General features: G+C 37.3%; 1 protein-coding gene across 3 annotated transcripts in view; it reads right to left on the bottom strand.

Annotated features, from left to right (window-relative positions):
* Positions 1–21,401, bottom strand: part of LOC109882059 (Fc receptor-like protein 5) — a 305,344-nt gene that overhangs the window by 11,180 nt on the left and 272,763 nt on the right. For all 3 annotated transcript variants that reach the window (XM_031791552.1, XM_031791551.1, XM_031791553.1), the window contains exons 5-7: positions 7,777–8,019; positions 6,541–6,744; positions 4,944–5,000 (exon numbers count right to left, since the gene is read on the bottom strand). In XM_031791552.1, the coding sequence (XP_031647412.1) occupies positions 4,944–5,000; positions 6,541–6,744; positions 7,777–8,019 (504 nt within the window). The remainder of the gene's footprint in view (positions 1–4,943; positions 5,001–6,540; positions 6,745–7,776; positions 8,020–21,401) is intronic.

The raw sequence follows: 21,401 nt of genomic DNA, 5'->3' as shown, positions 1-21,401 counted from the left end.
CTGTGGTGTTATAGTGTTATACAGTATTACAGTACCTTTGGTGTTATAGTGGGATACCGTATTACAGTACCTGTGGTGTTAGTGTTATACAGTATTACAGTACTTGTGGTGTTATAGTGCTATACAGTATTACAGTGCATGTGGTGTAATACAGTATTACAGTCCCTGTGGTGTTATAGTGTTATATGGTATTACAGTACCTGTTGTGTTATACAGTATTACAGTACCTGTGGTGTTATGGTGTTATAAGGTATTACAGTACCTGTGGTGTTATAGTGTTATACAGTATTACAGTACCTGTGGTGTTATAGTGTTATACAGTATCACAAAACCTGTGGTGTTATAGTGTTATACAGTATTACAGTACCTGTGGTGTTATACAGTATTACAGTACCGGTGGTGTTAGTGTTATACAGTATTACAGTACATGTGGTGTTATAGTGTTATACAGTATTACAGTACCTTTGGTGTTATAGTGGGATACCGTATTACAGTACCTGTGGTGTTAGTGTTATACAGTATTACAGTACTTGTGGTGTTATAGTGCTATACAGTATTACAGTGCATGTGGTGTAATACAGTATTACAGTCCCTGTGGTGTTATAGTGTTATACAGTATTACAGTACCTGTGGTGTTATAGTGTTATACAGTATTACAGTACCTGTGGTGTTATAGTGTTATACAGTATTACAGTACCTGTGGTGTTATAGTGTTATACAGTACTACAGTACCTGTGGTGTTATAGTGCTATACAGTATTACAGTACCTGTGGTGTAATACAGTATTACAGTACCTGTGGTGTTATAGTGTTATACAGTATTACAGGACCTGTGGTGTTATAGTGTTATACAGTATTACAGTACCTGTGGTGTTAGTGTTATACAGTATTACAGTACCTGTGGTGTTATAGTGTTATACAGTATTACAGTACCTGTGGTGTTATAGTGCTATACAGTATTACAGTACCTGTGGTGTTATAGTGTTATACAGTACTGCAGTACCTGTGGTGTTATAGTGTTATACAGTACTACAGTACCTGTGGTGTTATAGTGCTATACAGTATTACAGTACCTGTGGTGTAATACAGTATTACAGTAACTGTGGTGTTATAGTGTTATACAGTACTACAGTACCTGTGGTGTTATAGTGCTATACAGTATTACAGTACCTGTGGTGTAATACTGTATTACAGTACCTGTGGTGTTATAGTGTTATACAGTACTACAGTACTTGTGGTGTTATAGTGTTATACGGTACTACAGTACCTGTGGTGTTATACAGTATTACAGTACCTGTGGTGTTATACAGTATTACAGTACCTGTGGTGTTATGGTGTTATAAGGTATTACAGTACCTGTGGTGTTATAGTGTTATACAGTATTACAGTACCTGTGGTGTTATAGTGTTATACAGTATCACAAAACCTGTGGTGTTATAGTGTTATACAGTATTACAGTACCTGTGGTGTTATACAGTATTACAGTACCTGTGGTGTTAGTGTTATACAGTATTACAGTACATGTGGTGTTATAGTGTTATACAGTATTACAGTACCTGTGGTGTTATACAGTATGACAGTACCTGTGGTGTTATAGTGTTATACAGTATTACAGTACCTGTGGTGTTATAGTGGGATACCGTATTACAGTACCTGTGGTGTTAGTGTTATACAGTATTACAGTGCATGTGGTGTAATACAGTATTACAGTCCCTGTGGTGTTATAGTGTTATACAGTATTACAGTACCTGTGGTGTTATAGTGCTATACAGTATTACAGTGCATGTGGTGTAATTCAGTATTACAGTCCCTGTGGTGTTATAGTGTTATACAGTATTACAGTATTACAGTACCTGTGGTGTTATAGTGTTATACAGCATTACAGTACCTGTGGTGTTATACAGTATTACAGTACCTGTGGTGTTATAATGTTATACAGTATGACAGTACCTGTGGTGTTATAGTGTTATACGGTATTACAGTACCTGTGGTGTTAGTGTTATACAGTATCTGTGGTGTTATAGTGTCATACAGTATTACAGTACCTGTGGTGTTATAGTGTTATATGGTATTACAGTACCTGTGGTGTTATAGTGCTGTAGTGTTATACAGTACCTGTGGTGTTAGTGTTATACAGTATTACAGTACCTGTGGTGTTATACAGTATTACAGTACCTGTGGTGTTATGGTGTTATAAGGTATTACAGTACCTGTGGTGTTATAGTGTTATACAGTATTACAGTACCTGTGGTGTTATAGTGTTATACGGTATTACAGTACCTGTGGTGTTATAGTGTTATACAGTATTACAGTACCTGTGGTGTTATAGTGTTATACAGTATTACAGTACCTGTGGTGTTATACAGTATTACAGTACCTGTGGTGTTATGGTGTTATAAGGTATTACAGTACCTGTGGTGTTATAGTGTTATACAGTATTACAGTACCTGTGGTGTTATAGTGTCATACAGTATTACAGTACCTGTGGTGTTATAGTGTTATATGGTATTACAGTACCTGTGGTGTTATAGTGTTATATGGTATTACAGTACCTGTTGTGTTATACAGTATTACAGTACCTGTGGTGTTATGGTGTTATAAGGTATTACAGTACCTGTGGTGTTATAGTGTTATACAGTATTACAGTACCTGTGGTGTTATAGTGTTATACAGTATCACAAAACCTGTGGTGTTATAGTGTTATACAGTATTACAGTACCTGTGGTGTTATACAGTATTACAGTACCGGTGGTGTTAGTGTTATACAGTATTACAGTACATGTGGTGTTATAGTGTTATACAGTATTACAGTACCTGTGGTGTTATACAGTATGACAGTACCTGTGGTGTTATAGTGTTATACAGTATTACAGTACCTTTGGTGTTATAGTGGGATACCGTATTACAGTACCTGTGGTGTTAGTGTTATACAGTATTACAGTACTTGTGGTGTTATAGTGCTATACAGTATTACAGTGCATGTGGTGTAATACAGTATTACAGTCCCTGTGGTGTTATAGTGTTATACAGTATTACAGTACCTGTGGTGTTATAGTGTTATACAGTATTACAGTACCTGTGGTGTTATAGTGTTATACAGTATTACAGTACCTGTGGTGTTATAGTGTTATACAGTACTACAGTACCTGTGGTGTTATAGTGCTATACAGTATTACAGTACCTGTGGTGTAATACAGTATTACAGTACCTGTGGTGTTATAGTGTTATACAGTATTACAGGACCTGTGGTGTTATAGTGTTATACAGTATTACAGGACCTGTGGTGTTAGTGTTATACAGTATTACAGTACCTGTGGTGTTATAGTGTTATACAGTATTACAGTACCTGTGGTGTTATAGTGTTATACAGTATTACAGTACCTGTGGTGTTATAGTGCTATACAGTATTACAGTACCTGTGGTGTTATAGTGTTATACAGTACTACAGTACCTGTGGTGTTATAGTGTTATACAGTACTGCAGTACCTGTGGTGTTATAGTGTTATACAGTACTACAGTACCTGTGGTGTTATAGTGCTATACAGTATTACAGTACCTGTGGTGTAATACAGTATTACAGTACCTGTGGTGTTATAGTGTTATACAGTACTACAGTACCTGTGGTGTTATAGTGCTATACAGTATTACAGTACCTGTGGTGTAATACAGTATTACAGTACCTGTGGTGTTATAGTGTTATACAGTACTACAGTACTTGTGGTGTTATAGTGTTATACGGTACTACAGTACCTGTGGTGTTATACAGTATTACAGTACCTGTGGTGTTATACAGTATTACAGTACCTGTGGTGTTATGGTGTTATAAGGTATTACAGTACCTGTGGTGTTATAGTGTTATACAGTATTACAGTACCTGTGGTGTTATAGTGTTATACAGTATCACAAAACCTGTGGTGTTATAGTGTTATACAGTATTACAGTACCTGTGGTGTTATACAGTATTACAGTACCTGTGGTGTTAGTGTTATACAGTATTACAGTACATGTGGTGTTATAGTGTTATACAGTATTACAGTGCATGTGGTGTAATACAGTATTACAGTCCCTGTGGTGTTATAGTGTTATACAGTATTACAGTACCTGTGGTGTTATAGTGCTATACAGTATTACAGTGCATGTGGTGTAATTCAGTATTACAGTCCCTGTGGTGTTATAGTGTTATACAGTATTACAGTATTACAGTACCTGTGGTGTTATAGTGTTATACAGCATTACAGTACCTGTGGTGTTATACAGTATTACAGTACCTGTGGTGTTATAGTGTTATACAGTATTACAGTACCTGTGGTGTTATAGTGTTATACGGTATTACAGTACCTGTGGTGTTAGTGTTATACAGTATCTGTGGTGTTATAGTGTCATACAGTATTACAGTACCTGTGGTGTTATAGTGTTATATGGTATTACAGTACCTGCGGTGTTATAGTGCTGTAGTGTTATACAGTACCTGTGGTGTTAGTGTTATACAGTATTACAGTACCTGTGGTGTTATACAGTATTACAGTACCTGTGGTGTTATGGTGTTATAAGGTATTACAGTACCTGTGGTGTTATAGTGTTATACAGTATTACAGTACCTGTGGTGTTATAGTGTTATAGTGTTATACAGTACCTGTGGTGTTAGTGTTATACAGTATTACAGTACCTGTGGTGGTATAGTGTTATACGATATTACAGTACCTGTGGTGTTATAGTGTTATACAGTACTACAGTACCTGTGGTGGTATAGTGTTATACGGTATTACAGTACCTGTGGTGTTAGTGTTATACGGTACTACAGTACCTGTGGTGGTATAGTGTTATACGGTATTACAGTACCTGTGGTGTTATAGTGTTATACAGTACTACAGTACCTGTGGTGTTATAGTGTTATACAGTATTACAGTACCTGTGGTGTTATAGTGTTATACAGTACTACAGTACCTGTGGTGTTGGAGGTCTTCACTGCAGAGTAGACTGGATCAGCTCCTGGAGACTTCTCTGGAGGAGACGAGACAACGGGTTGAAGACATAAAGACATTGTACTGTGTGTGTGTGTGTATGTGTATGTGTGTATGTGTATGTGTATGTGTGTGTGTGTGTGTGTTTGTTGGACGTGTGTGATTTTATGTTTGTATGTGTGTGGACGTGTTTATCTATAATTAAAGACCAGAAGTCCCCACAAGAAATGTAAACAAACACAAATTTGACCAAATAAGGACATTTTGTTGGTTCCCCCAAGGTCAGAAGCTGTTTCTATGCAATTTTAGGGTTAGGGTTAGGAGCTAGGGTTAGGGTTAGGGTAAGGAGCTAGGGATAGTTTTAGGGTTAGGGTTAGGAGCTAGGGTTTGGGTTAGTTGTAGGAGCTGGTGTTAATTTTACTGTTAGGGTTAGGAGCTAGATTTAGGGTTAGGGTTAGTTTAGGGTTAGGCGCTAGGGTTAGTTTTAGGGTTAGTGTTAGGAGTTAGGGTTATGGTTAGGGTTAGGAGCTAGTGTTAGGGTTAGTGTTAGGAGCTAGGGTTATGGTTAGGGTTAGGAGCAATGTTATTTTAGGGTTAGTGTTAGGAGCTAGGGTTAGTTTTGGGGTTAGTGTTAGGAGCTAGGGTTAATTTTAGGGTTAGTGTTAGGAGCTAGGGTTAGTTTTAGGGTTAGTGTTAGGAGCTAGGGTTAGTTTTAGGGTTAGTGTTAGGAGCTAGGGTTATGGTTAGAGTTAGGAGCTATTGTTAGGGTTAGGAGCTAGGGTTAGGGTTAGGGTTAATGGTTAAGAGATAGGGTTAGTTTTAGGTTCAGTGTTAGGAGCTAGGGTTAGGGTTAGTGTTAGGAGCTAGGGTTAATTTTAGGGTTAGGGTTAGGAGCTAGGGTTAGGGTTAGGAGCTAGAGTTAGGAGGTAGGGTTAGTTTTAGGGTTACGGTTAGGAGATAGGGTTAGGGTTAGGAGCTAGGGTTAGTTTTAGGGTTAGTGTTAGGAGCTAGGGTTATGGTTAGGGTTAGGAGCTAGTGTTAGGGTTAGGATTAGGAGCTAGAGTTAGCGTTAGGGTTAGGAGCTTGGGTCAGGGTTACGATCTAAGGTTAGTTTTAGGTATAGGGTCAGGGATAGGGTTAGGAGCTAGGTTTAGTTTTGGGGTTAGGGTTAGGAGCTAGGGTTAGTTTTAGGTTCAGTGTTAGGAGCTAGGGTTAGGGTTAGTGTTAGGAGCTAGGGTTAGTTTTAGGGTTAGGGTTAGGAGCTAGGATTAGATTTAGGGTTAGGGTTAGGAGCTAGGGTTATGGTTAGGGTTAGGAGCTAGGGTTAGGGTTAGGAGCTAGGGTTAATTTTAGGGTTAAGGTTAGGTTCTTGGGTTAAGGTTATGGTTAGGAGCTAGGGTTAATTTTAGGGTTAGGGTTCATTTTTGGGGGGAAGATTAGGGTTAGGAGCTAGGATTAATTTTAGGGTTAGGGTTAGGTTTCGGGGTTAAGGTTAGGGTTAGACAAAATACAATTTTGAATGGGACTGAATTTTGTGTCCCCACAAGGTTATTTGTACAAGAGTCTCTTTGAATGTGTACCTCTCCTTCTCCTGGGTTCTGGGTCCTGTATGATTCTAACGTCAGCATACGTAACATCTCTGGGTTCAGCTGCTACATCTTTGTTCCTCTTGCAGAACAGGACCAGTAGAATGATCAGAGAGATGGAGAGAGCAGCCACCAACCCAGAGACAGACAAAGGGAGGAGGAGCGGGGTGGGAGAGGAGGATGAGCCAGAGCCCCCATCTTGAAAAACATCACAGTAAAAAGTTAAAAACTGTGATCTGATTAATATGATTTATTATGACATATTTATTACTTCTTTAAGAATATTCCAAAGATAAATACACAATGCAGAGATGACGAGAGGGTGAGTGGTCAATACAGTATTTTCTTTTTTTTGTAATAAGGGCTTAATGCAGAGACATGGGAGGAATTTGTCTATATATTCACCCTGAAATAGGATACTTGTTATTTGGCCACTGGCACAGTTTTATTTTCAAGGAATTCTAATTGGTCTAATTGGTCAACCACAGGCTAGTTATATACTACATCCTGTCCCTTTGTACACATGAGAGAAACACCGGAGAGCATCATTAGCTCCTAACCCCACTGAGCATCACTAGTTCCTAACCCCACTGAGCATCACTGAGGACAGGGCAGGGTGACCATCTAACCTTATGGTTAGAGCATTGGACCAGTAACCGAAAGGTTGCAAGATCAAATCCTTGAGCTGACATGGTACAAATCTGTCGTTCTGAACAAGACAATTAACCCACTGTTCCTAGGCCGTCATTGAAAATAAGAAGTTGTTCTTTTAAACTGACTTGCCTAGTTAAATACTGGTAAAAAAATATTTGAATAAACCTGTTTTTCTCCCCTTGATTTGCTTTGTTATTGAAGAATATCATCAACTGCTAACACTTCTAATGACCATGCAGGGATTATAAGAACAAACAAGTACTTGGGAGGCGAGATGGTGCACTGTCCTTCTCTCAGCATACATCAAAGCTGCAGTCTAGACTTGGTGTCCTCTATCGTAATCGCTCCTCTTTCACCCCAGCTGCCAAACTAACCCTGATTCAGATGACCATCCTACCCATGCTAGATTACAGAGACATCATTTATAGATCAGCTGGTAAGGGTGCCCCCGTCCCACGCAAAAGGCCTTATGCTTTTTGGTAGGCCATCATTGTAAATAAGAATTTGTTCTTTACTGACTTGTTAAATAAAGGTTCAATAAAAAATAAATACATGCAAATGAATGTGATGTCTCACCTGCCACAGTCATCCAGCTCTCTGGTGATTCTCCTTCAGAGTTGGTACACTTGTAGAGTCCTTCATCTGACTTGGATACTGCAGAGATGGTTATCTCTCCTGTAGTCTCAGTCCTGATCAGGGATCCATCTTTGTAGAAATCAGCTGTGAGGTCAGAGGGAGTTCCCTGATGTCTGCAGCGCAGAGTCACAGAATATCCCTCAGTCACAGGACGGACAGGGCTCTCCAGGATCACAGCTCCAGCTGTATATAATATATAAACATCATATATAACCAGGTCTCTCCAGGATCACAGCTCCAGCTGTATATAATATATAAACATCATATATAAACAGGTCTCTCCAGGATCACAGCTCCAGCTGTATATAATATATAAACAGGTCTCTCCAGGATCACAGCTCCAGCTGTATATAATATATAAACATCATATATAAACAGGTCTCTCCAGGATCACAGCTCCAGCTGTATATAATATATAAACAGGTCTCTCCAGGATCACAGCTCCAGCTGTATATAATATATAAACATCATATATAAACAGGACTCTCCAGGATCACAGCTCCAGCTGTATATAATATATAAACAGGCTTCTCCAGGATCACAGCTCCAGCTGTATATAATATATAAACATCATGTACAGTACCAGTCAAATGTTTGGATACACCTACTCATTCAAGGGTTTTTCTTTATTTTTACTACTTTCTATATTGTAAAATAATAGTGAAGACATCAAAACTATGAAATAACAGATATGGAATCATGTAGTAACCAAAAAAAGTGTTAAAAAAATTAAAATATATTTTTCACCCTTTAGCCTTTGCTTTGATGACAGCTTTGCACACTCTTGGCATTCTCTCAAACAGCTTCACCTGGAATGCTTTTCCATCAGTCTTTTATTATATATATTTTTTATTTAACCTTTATTTAACTAGGCAAGTCAGTTAAGAACATATTCTTATTTACAATGATGGCCTACCCGGGCAAAACCGGGACGATGCTGGGCCAATTGTGCGCCGCCCTAAGGTACTGCCAATCACGGCCAGATGTGATACAGCTTGGATTTGAACCAGGGACTGTAGTGACACCTCTTTCACTGAGATGCCAAGCCTTAGACCGCTGCGCCACTCAGGAACCCCCCAACTCTTGAAGGAGTTCCCACATATGCTGAGCACTTTTTGGCTGCTTTTCCTTTACTCTGCGGTCCAACTCATCCCAAACCATCTCAATTGGGTTGAGGTCAGGTGATTGTGGAGGCTTGGTCATCTGGTACAGCACTCCATCACTCTCCTTCTTGGTCAAATAGCTCTTACACAGCCTGAAAGTGTATTTTGGGTCATTGTCCTGTTGAAAATCAAATGATAGTCCCACTAAGCACAAACTAGATGGGATGGCAAGTTGCTGCAGAATGCTGTGGTAGCCATGCAGGTTAAGGGTGCCTTGAATTCTAAATAAATCACTGACAGTGTCAGCAGCAAAGCACTCCAACACCATCGCACCTCCGCCTCCATGCTTCATGGTGGGAACCACACATACGGAGATCATCTGTTCACCTACTCCGCGTCTCACAAAGACATGGCGATTGGAACCAACAATATCAAATTTGGACCCAAAGGACAGATTTCCACCTGTCTAATGTCCATTGATCTTGTTTCTTGGCCCAAGCAAGTCTCTTCCTCTTATTTGTGTCCTTTACTAGTGGTTTCTTTGCAGCAATATGTCAATGAAGGCCTGATTCACGCAGTCTCCTCTGAACAGTTGATGTTGAGATGTGTCTGTTACTTGAACTCCGTGAAGCAACAAAAATCAACAAAATCAACAAAAAACAACAAAAATCTCATAATTTAAATTCCTCAAGCATACAAGTATTTTACACCATTTTAAAGATAGAATTCTTGTTAATCCAGCCACAGTATCTGTTAAAAAAATGCTTTATAGCAGAAAGCACCACAAACGATTATGTTAGATCTCCACCAAGCCACAGAATAAACACAGCCATTTTTCCAGCCAAAGAGAGGAGTCACAAAAAGCACAAATAGAGATAAAATGAATCACTAACCTTTGATGATCTTCATCAGATGACACTCATATGACTTCATGTTCAGTAGTTCCAAAAACAGCCGGTGATATTGCAGAGAGCCACATCATTTTACAAAAATACTCATTATAAATGTCAATGAAAATAAAATTGTTAGACATGGAAATATAGATATACCTCTCCTTAATGCAACCGCTGTGTCAGATTTTTTTTTTTACTTAATGGAAAAAGCAAACCATGCAATAATCTGAGACAGCGCTCAGAAAAAGAAAATATCCACCATGTTGGAATCAACAGAAATCAGAAATTATTATAAATATTATAAACATTATAAATATTCCCTTACCTTTGATGATCTTCATCAAACTGCACTCCTAGGAATCCCAGGTCCACAATAAATGCTTGATTGTTTCGATAATGTCCATCATTTATGTCCAAATAGATCCTATTGTTATGGTGTTTAGTACACAAATCCAAACGCTTGTGCAGGTCAAGCCAAACGTCTGACAAAAAGTTCAAAAGTTATATAACAGTCCGAAGAAACCTGTCAAACTAATTATTGAATCAATCTTTAGGATGTTTTTATCATAAATGTTCAATAAAGTTCCAACCGGAGAATTCCTATGTCCTTAGAGAAGCAATGGAGCGCAGGTCACTATCATGTGAATTGCGCCTGACCAGCACTTGGCACTCTGCCAGACACCTGACTCATTCTGCTCTCCTACAGCCCCACATCACAGTAGAAGCCTCATTCAAGTTTCTAAAGACTGTTGACATCCAGTGGAAGCCTTAGGAAGTGCAACTTGATCCATATCCCACTGTGTATTCAATAGGGGCTGGGTTGAAAATCGACCAACCTCAGATTTGCCACTTCCTGTTTGGATTTTTTGTCAGGTTTTGCCTTGTTCTGTTATACTCACAGACATCATTCAAACATTTTTCTATCCAAATGTACTAATACTATGCATATATTAGTAACTGGGACTGAGCAGCCCGTTTACTCTGTGCACATCTGGGCACCTTTCATCCAAGCTACTCAATACTGCCCCTGCAGCCCTAAGAAGTTTTAAGAAGGAAAGAAATTCCACAAATGAACTTTTTAACTTATGAAGGTGGTTGAGAGAAGCGTGTGGAAATCAAAGCAAAGGGTGAATACTTTGAAGAATCTCCAATATAAAATATATTTTGATTTTTTTAATACTTTTTTGGTTGTTACATGATTCCATATGTGTTATTTCATAGTTTTGATGTCTTCACTATTATTCTACAATGTAGAAAATAGTAAAAATAAAGAAAACCCCTGGAATGAGTAGGTGTCCAAACTTTGACTGGTTCTGTATAAACAGGTCTCTCCAGGATCACAGCTCCAGCTGTATATAATATATAAACAGGTCTCTCCAGGATCACAGCTCCAGCTGTATATAATATATAAACATCATATATAAACATAACATCAGCTATCTGAAACCAGATGAACCACTAAACACTATAATGTTAGTAGATGGTGATTGTGGACATACCATGTACTGTGATGTTGACAGCAGTGCTGTGTTCTCCAGACCCAGACTCACACCAGTACACTCCACTGTCTGATGGTATTAGTGACACAATGCATGAAGACCCTTGTTGTTTTCCCCAGTCAATATTACACTCTGAATGTGTTCCTCTCTCTGTGTTCCTCACCACTCTCCATCCAGCAGAGTTCCCCTGAACCTCACAGCCCAGAGAGACAGACTCAAATTCAAAGAATTGAGATCTGTCAGAACTGACACTCAGAGAGGCTGGAAGAGAGAGATCAAAGAAAGAGAGAGAGAGAGGGATGGAGAGAGATAGAGAGTGATAAGGGGAGAGAGATAGAGAGAGTTGCATTGTCTAAAGTAAAGTATTAAATTAAGGCCCTCAAGAGCAGTAGAGCCTGTATTGGCACAGAGATGCAGAAGGGTTGGTGCAGAGGAAGGTGTAATATTATACTGGCAACCATATTAGAACAATCTACTAACTTTCTCTACTTCTTACCATAGAACAATCTACTACTTCTTCTCTACTTCTTACCACTACTAGACTCTATCATTCATATGAGAAAAGATCCAGATCAGTAAAGTAGAGACCATTTCACCCTCAAACACAACACCAACTATACTGACCTTGGTCTGACCGGAAGTTAATCTGTGCGTTTTGCCATAGAGTCTCTAACAGATAAAGCACTCAGATTTTCCATTTAGAAAGACACTGTATAAATGGAACCCACCAACTAGATTTTTGATTATAATATTTGTCAACACTCAAATGTCCTATTTTTTTTATTTCACCTTTTTTAGCTAGGCAAAAAAATTAAGAACAAATTCTTATTTACAATGATGGCCTAGAAACAGAGGGATAACTGCCTTGTTCAGTGGCAGAACAACAGATGTTTACCTTGTCAGCTCAAGGATTTGAACTAGCAACTTTTCAGTTATTGGCCCAACACTTTAACCACTGGGCTACCTGCTGGTTACTGGCCCAACACTTTAACCACTGGGCTACCTGCTGGTTACTGGCCCAACACTTTAACCACTGGGCTACCTGCTGGTTACTGGCCCAACACTTTAACCACTAGGCTACCTGCTGGTTACTGGCCCAACACTTTAACCACTGGGCTACCTGCTGGTTACTGGCCCAACACTTTAACCACTGGGCTACCTGCTGGTTACTGGCCCAACACTTTAACCACTGGGCTACCTGCTGGTTACTGGCCCAACACTTTAACCACTAGGCTACCTGCTGGTTACTGGCCCAACACTTTAACCACTAGGCTACCTGCTGGTTACTGACCCAACACTTTAACCACTGGGCTACCTGCTGGTTACTGGCCCAACACTTTAACCACTAGGCTACCTGCTGGTTACTGGCCCAACACTTTAACCACTAGGCTACCTGCTGGTTACTGGCCCAACACTCTAACCACTAGGCTACCTGCTGGTTACTGGCCGAACACTTTAACCACTAGGCTACCTGCTGGTTACTGGCCCAACACTTTAACCACTAGGCTACCTGCTGGTTACTGGCCCAACACTTTAACCACTAGGCTACCTGCTGGTTACTGACCCAACACTTTAACCACTAGGCTACCTATAATAGAGACAATATATCTAGCTGGTCTGTCATAATATAATAGAGACAGTAGATCTAGCTGGTCTGTCATAATATAATAGAGACAATATATCTAGCTGGTCTGTCATAATATAATAGAGACAATATATCTAGCTCCAGATTTTATCCTAGTCTTTCATAATAGAGACAATATATCTAACTCTAGATTATATCCTAGTCTTTCACAATAGAGACAATATATCTAACTCTAGATTATATCCTAGTCTTTCACAATAGAGACAATATATCTAACTCTAGATTATATCTAGAGACTATCACTACCCTATTGTTTCACTCCCACAGGGTTATAGTTATATAGTTATAGTTATATAGTTATAGTTATATAGTTAGTTATATAGTTATAGTTATATAGTTAGTTATATAGTTAGTTATATAGTTATAGTTATATAGTTATAGTTATATAGTTAGTTATATAGATAGTTATATAGTTATAGTTATATAGTTAGTTATATAGTTAATTATATAGTTAGTTATATAGTTAGTTATATAGTTAGTTATATCGTTAGTTATGTAGTTATAGTTATATAGTTAGCTATATAGTTAGATATATATTTGTAGTTATATAGTTAGTTATATAGTTAGTTATATAGTTATAGTTATATAGTTATAGTTATATAGTTAGTTATATAGTTAGTTATATAGTTATAGTTATATAGTTATAGTTATACAGTTAGTTATATAGTTATAGTTATATAGTTAGTTATATAGTTAGTTGTATAGTTATAGTTATATAGTTATAGTTATATAATTATAGTTATATAGTTAGTCATATAGTTATAGTTATATAGTTAGTTATATAGTTATAGTTATATAGTTAGTTGTATAGTTATAGTTATATAGTTAGTTATATAGTTATAGTTATTTAGTTATTTAGTTATAGTTATATAGTTGTAGTTATATAGTTATATAGTTAGTCATATAGTTAGTTATATAGTTATAGTTATATAGTAAGTTATATAGTTATAGATATATAGTTATAGTTATATAGTTAGTTATATAGTTAGTTATATAGTTATAGTTATATAGTTAGTTATATAGTTAGTTATATAGATAGTTATATAGTTAGTTATGTAGTTATAGTTATATAGTTATAGTTATATAGTTATAGTTATATAGTTAGTTATATAGTTAGTTATATAGATAGTTATATAGTTAGTTATGTAGTTATAGTTATATAGTTATAGTTATATAGTTATAGTTATATAGTTATAGTTATATAGTTATAGTTATATAGTTATAGTTATATAGTTATAGTTATATAGTTAGTTATATAGTTAGTTATATAGTTATAGTTATATAGTTATAGTTATATAGTTATAGTTATATAGTTAGTTATATAGTTATAGTTATATAGTTATAGTTATATAGTTAGTTATATAGTTAGTTATATAGTTATAGTTATATAGTTATAGTTATATAGTTATAGTTATATAGTTAGTTATAGTTATAGTTATATAGTTATAGTTATATAGTTAGTTATATAGTTATAGTTATATAGTTATAGTTATATAGTTAGTTATATAGTTATAGTTATATAGTTATAGTTATATAGTTATAGTTATATAGTTATAGTTATATAGTTATAGTTATATAGTTAGTTATATAGTTATAGTTATATAGTTATAGTTATATAGTTATAGTTATATAGTTAGTTATATAGTTAGTTATATAGTTATAGTTATATAGTTATAGTTATATAGTTATAGTTATATAGTTAGTTATATAGTTATAGTTATATAGTTAGTTATATAGTTATAGTTATATAGTTATAGTTATATAGTTATAGTTATATAGTTATAGTTATATAGTTAGTTATCATTTTAGTTATATAGTTAGTTATATAGTTATAGTTATATAGTTATAGTTATTTAGTTATAGTTATATAGTTAGTTATATAGTTATAGTTAGTGTTAACACCCTATTACTAGCCTGTTCAACCTCTCTTTCGTGTCATCTGAGATTCCCAAAGATTGGAAAGCAGCTGCGGTCATCCCCCTCTTCAAAGGGGGGAACACTCTTGACCCATACTGCTACAGACCTATATCTATCCTACCGTGCCTTTCTAAGGTCTTCGAAACCAAGTCAACAAACAGATTACCGACCATTTCGAATCTCACCATACCTTCTCTGCTATGCAATCTGGTTTCAGAGCTGGTCATGGGTGCACCTCAGCCACGCTCAAGGTCCTAAACGATATCTTAACCGCCATCGATAAGAAACATTACCGTGCAGCCGTATTCATTGATCTGGCCAAGGATTTCGACTCTGTCAATCACCACATCCTCATCGGCAGACTCGACAGCCTTGGTTTCTCAAATGATTGCCTCGCCTGGTTCACCAACTACTTCTCTGATAGAGTTCAGTGTGTCAAATCGGAGGGTCTGCTGTCCGGACCTCTGGCAGTCTCTATGGGGGTGCCACAGGGTTCAATTCTTGGACCGACTCTCTTCTCTGTATACATCAATGAGGTCGCTCTTGCTGCTGGTGAGTCCCTGATCCACCTCTACACAGACGACACCATTCTGTATACTTCCGGCCCTTCTTTGGACACTGTGTTAACAACCCTCCAGGCAAGCTTCAATGCCATACAACTCTCCTTCCGTGGCCTCCAATTGCTCTTAAATACAAGTAAAACTAAATGCATGCTCTTCAACCGATCGCTACCTGCACCTACCCACCTGTCCAACATCACTACTCTGGACGGCTCTGACTTAGAATACGTGGACAACTACAAATACTTAGGTGTCTGGTTAGACTGTAAACTCTCCTTCCAGACCCATATCAAACATCTCCAATCCAAAGTTAAATCTAGAATTGGCTTCCTATTTCGCAACAAAGCATCCTTCACTCATGCTGCCAAACATACCCTTGTAAAACTGACCATCCTACCAATCCTCGACTTTGGCGATGTCATTTACAAAATAGCCTCCAATACCCTACTCAACAAATTGGATGCAGTCTATCACAGTGCAATCCGTTTTATCACCAAAGCCCCATATACTACCCACCATTGCGACCTGTACGCTCTCGTTGGCTGGCCCTCGCTTCATACTCGTCGCCAAACACACTGGCTCCATGTCATCTACAAGACCCTGCTAGGTAAAGTCCCCCCTTATCTCAGCTCGCTGATCACCATAGCATCTCCCACCTGTAGCACATGCTCCAGCAGGTATATCTCTCTAGTCACCCCCAAAACCAATTCTTTCTTTGGCCGCCTCTACTTCCAGTTCTCTGCTGCCAATGACTGGAACGAACTACAAAAATCTCTGAAACTGGAAACACTTATCTCCCTCACTAGCTTTAAGCACCAACTGTCAGAGCAGCTCACAGATTACTGCACCTGTACATAGCCCACCTATAATTTAGCCCAAACAACTACCTCTTTCCCAACTGTATTTAATTTTTATTTATTTATTTATTTTGCTCCTTTGCACCCCATTATTTTTATTTCTACTTTGCACATTCTTCCATTGCAAAACTACCATTCCAGTGTTTTACTTGCTATATTGTATTTACTTTGCCATCATGGCCTTTTTTGCCTTTACCTCCCTTCTCACCTCATTTGCTGACATTGTATATAGACCTGTTTATACTGTATTATTGACTGTATGTTTGTTTTACTCCATGTGTAACTCTGTGTCGTTTTATCTGTCGAACTGCTTTGCTTTATCTTGGCCAGGTCGCAATTGTAAATGAGAACTTGTTCTCAACTTGCCTACCTGGTTAAATAAAGGTGTTCTCAACTTGCCTACCTGGTTAAATAAAGGTGTTCTCAACTTGCCTACCTGGTTAAATAAAGGTGTTCTCAACTTGCCTACCTGGTTAAATAAAGGTAAAATAAAATAAAATAAATAAAAACAGGTAGGGTTAGTGTAGGGTAGGTAGGGTTAGTGTAGGGTAGGTAAGGTTAGTGTAGGGTAGGTAGGGTTAATGTATGGGTAGGTAGGGTTAGTGTAGGGGTAGGTAGGGTTAGTGTAGGGGTAGGTAGGGTTAGTGTAGGGTAGGTAGGGTTGGTGTAGGGTTAGTGTAGGGGTAGGTAGGGTTAGTGTAGGGGTAGGTAGGGTTAGTGTAGGGTAGGTAGGGTTGGTGTAGGGTTAGTGTAGGGTTAATGTAGGGGTAGGTAGGGTTAGTGTAGGGGTAGGTAGGGTTGGTGTAGGGTAGGTAGGGTTAGTGTAGGGTAGGTAGGGTTAGTGTAGTGGTAGGTAGGGTTAGTGTAGGGTAGGTAGGGTTAGTGTAGGGTAGGTAAGGTTAGTGTAGGGGTAGGTAGTTAGTTATATAGTTAGGGTTATATAGTTATAGTTATTTAGTTAGTTATATAGTTATAGTTAGTGTTAACATGTATCTATTTGAGTCTGTATCTCACATCACAGAGTACCATGTTCTACCCTGTGATGTGTTGCAGGTGAGAGCAGCTAAAACAGGTGGAGATTCTTTATGGAACCTTCGTTACTAGGAGAATAAGGACTGGAGACTGATATGAAGTCACAACCAATGAAGAGACAGGAAGACATGTTACTATTATAGAACAGGTGATGAATATAGAGAAATGTTACTATTATAGAACAGGTGATGAATATAGAGAAATGTACTCACCTCCACCTTGTCCGAGGCTACAGTATACCAGTGTACTCAACAGCACTGAAACACACAGAGAGAACTATCACTATGGTACATGATGTAAACACTGAAACACACAGAGAGAACTATCACTATGGTACATGATGTAAACACTGAAACACACAGAGAGAACTATCACTATGGTACATGATATAAACACTGAAACACACAGAGAGAACTATCACTATGGTACATGATGTAAACACTGAGCTTTACCACAGATATTAATTTCCTTAATAGTCTACTGACACATTCGTGTGTGAATCTTATTAACATACTGCAAGAATTCCCATCAAAATCTGTCAATTTAAGAGATCTGTGTTTTTGCATCGGCTACGTTGCAATCCACAGCATCAGACTATGTTGAACTTCCACATCTGTGTGGAAAGTCCGTCTCAGCTACAAACTAATATGACCCCACTATGGAAAGAGGAGACTCTCAGCTACAAACTAATATGACCCCACTATGGAAAGAGGAGCCTCTCAGCTACAAACTAATATGACCCCACTATGGAAAGAGGAGACTCAGCTACAAACTAATATGACCCCACTATGGAAAGGGGAGACTCAGCTACAAACTAATATGACCCCACTATGGAAAGGGGAGACTCTCAGGTACAAACTAATATGACCCCACTATGGAAAGAGGAGACTCAGCTACAAACTATTATGACCCCACTATGGAAAGAGGAGACTCTCAGCTACAAACTAATATGACCCCACTATGGAAAGGGAAGACTCATACAAATGAATGGTAGTATGGAGATATATATAGATATTAAACCTTCATCTGAAGGTAACCCATACAAATTAATGGAAGCATGGATATTTTTTTTATTTCACCTTTATTTAACCAGGTAGGCCAGTTGAGAACAAGTTCTCATTTACAACTGCGACATGGCCAAGATAAAGCATAGCAGTGTGAACAGACAACACAGAGTTACACATGGAGTAAACAATTAACAAGTCAATAACACAGTAGGAAAAAAAGAGTCTATATACATTGTGTGCAAAAGGCATGAGGAGGTAGGCGAATAATTACAATTTTGCAGATTAACACTGGAGTGATAAATGATCAGATGGTCATGTACAGGTAGAGATATTGGTGTGCAGAAGAGCAGAAAAGTAAATAAATATAAACAGTATGGGGATTAGGTAGGTAAATTGGGTGGGCTGTTTACCGATAGACTATGTACAGCTGCAGCGATCGGTTAGCTGCTCAGATAGCAGATGTTTGAAGTTGGTGAGGGAGATAAAAGTCTCCAACTTCAGCGATTTTTTGCAAATATCGTTTTGTGCCAACAAAAATAAGGGGTTAAATATCTGTCCCAAAAACTAAAATGTTTCCTGAGCTTTCTTATATGAGACCTGTTGGGGATGAATCAGAATTAGTTAATTAATAATAATAATTAATAATAATAATTAATAATAATAATTAATAATAATAATAATTAATAATAATTAATAATAATTAATAATAATAATTAATAATAATTAATAATAATAATTAATAATAATAATTAATAATAATAATTAATAATAATTAATAATAATAATTAATAATAATTAATAATAATTAATAATAATAATTAATAATAATTAATAATAATAATTAATAATAATTAATAATAATAATTAATAATAATAATAATAATAATTAATAATAATAATTAATAATAATAATTAATAATAATAATTAATAATAATAATTAATAATAATAATTAATAATAATTAATAATATTAATAATAATAATTAATAATAATAATTAATAATAATAATTAATAATAATTAATAATAATAATTAATAATAATAATTAATAAATAAGATGTTTTATTTACATAATAATGCCTATGTGAGATATTTGTCATTAGGATGATTTATTTATTTGTCATTAGGATGATTTATTTCGGATAATACTGTTGGCAGTTTGCAGTTATCCCTTCTCTGCTAGGGCTTAGTCACTACGGGCCCAGAGAGGGGAGAGGTCAAGCTTGTCTTCATATGTCAATGTATCTGCTTAAACCATGTGATGCTATGAAGAATATCAGAAGGGGAGGAGGATAGAATGGAGGCTTGTCTTCTTATGGGAATGTGTCTGTAACTATTGTATGTCCCCTCTGAGGTTGCCCTTATCTTGATCTAATATATGACCTAAGAGGCTCACTGTCTCGGTGATCTTGTCCAGGAGGAGATGTATTTGAGATGGGAGTATATAGAATTGACAATTGATATATGCCATTGGATGAGGTAATGGTTTGGTCCTAAGTGGTACCAAGAACGAGATAAGAACTTCGTTTAGGAGACCAAACTGAACGATAATTTATTGCTAATGCTATCCGGCTATGGGATACTCCTCTGTCAAGTAAAAGGTTCTTTGTGAACTGTTCCTGAGATCTGTGTTTCGTCATGTGAGTTGAGGTGGGTGTGTCTTGGCTATAAATGATACTAAGAACTATTTGGTAAGCACTCTCAGAGAATTCATTTATAGACGCTGAATTGATCTGAGAGTCACAGGGCTATGGTGAAGCTCATATAATTAAAGATGGACTTTATAATATAACTTTGACTTGTGTGTGGTTTGCTCTCTCATTATTTGGTAATAAAGGACATTTCCTCAACAGACCCGATTCAGGAAATGTCGCAGGTCACAACTTCACTGGAGAGCCGTTTGAACGTTAAAAAAAAAATGTTTTTATGAAAATTCGTTTTTTTGGCCTTCTTGAACATGTGAACTTTCATGTGCCTTATTAACAAATGTGTATGCTGTCTGGAAATATGAATACAATTGTTAAATTATGAGCCTAGTTGGTTAAGCCACAGAAAAAGTTAGCAGCCTTCCCACTAGCCATGATTGGCTGGGATAATGAGTGGTCTGGACATGCCAAGAGAAGAGTTCAGATTAGTCTGCTATATAGAAGGCTTCTATCTATGTCAGCTCGTCAGTCTGTGTTGGTAATCCTGTCGAATGCAGGAAAAAAAAGTATTGTGTAGTGGAGCTGCATAAGTGTTGATTTCCACTTTCTGGAGGATCAAGATTTGAAATCAGTGGAATTTGAGTATGATAGCTAAGGAGATGGAGAAAACACCTGTCTCCGGATTACATCTTCAAACTAAGGGCAACCGTGGTATGACATTCCTGATAGGGAGACGCGTCCACCATGCATGATGGGGTATACGAGTAAGATAGTCTAGCGTTAGCTAGCTACATTTTCAGATATTACTGTTGACCAACCCCATTCTGTACAAATTTGGGCAACCGCGGCATTCCAACGAGGCTGCAATAAAAACTAATTGGACTGTAGCGACCGTGTTGGCATCAAAATCTGGGGTGTGAACTGCGTTTCTATTCAAGCATTGATTGATATGTTAATGGCCCGATAGTATTGGAGAAATATAGAAAAAACGGACTCCTCTGACGCTGTATGTTAAATTGTGAAGTGTCACACCCGCCATTTTTAAAAACACCCAACGGAGCTCATTGCCTTCTTCAATCATGCAGAGACAGGCACGATGGTGTTGTCATTGATTTTGCTGGAAAGTAAAGAAATTGTACTTTACAATGGTATTCGTATTACAGTTGACCTGGAAGTATTACGTTTTTTGGGGGGCGCTAAAATAAGGTACCTTTTACATTACAATGCGATGTACAAAAGATTGTTAGCTAACTATTATCATGTTTTAAGGTAAGACCCATGTGCAGACAGTGTCGAAGTAACATAAGTTTAATATTCGAACAAGGGCAGGAAAAAGGACAGATCAAGGGCAGGCAGATCTCAGTAATCCAGAGTGGTGGGACAAAGGTACAGGATGGCAGGCAGGC

Source organism: Oncorhynchus kisutch, linkage group LG16 (genome assembly GCF_002021735.2).
Source record: "Oncorhynchus kisutch isolate 150728-3 linkage group LG16, Okis_V2, whole genome shotgun sequence".
NCBI lineage: Eukaryota > Metazoa > Chordata > Actinopteri > Salmoniformes > Salmonidae > Oncorhynchus > Oncorhynchus kisutch.
This window is presented reverse-complemented; position numbering and strand designations above follow the sequence as displayed.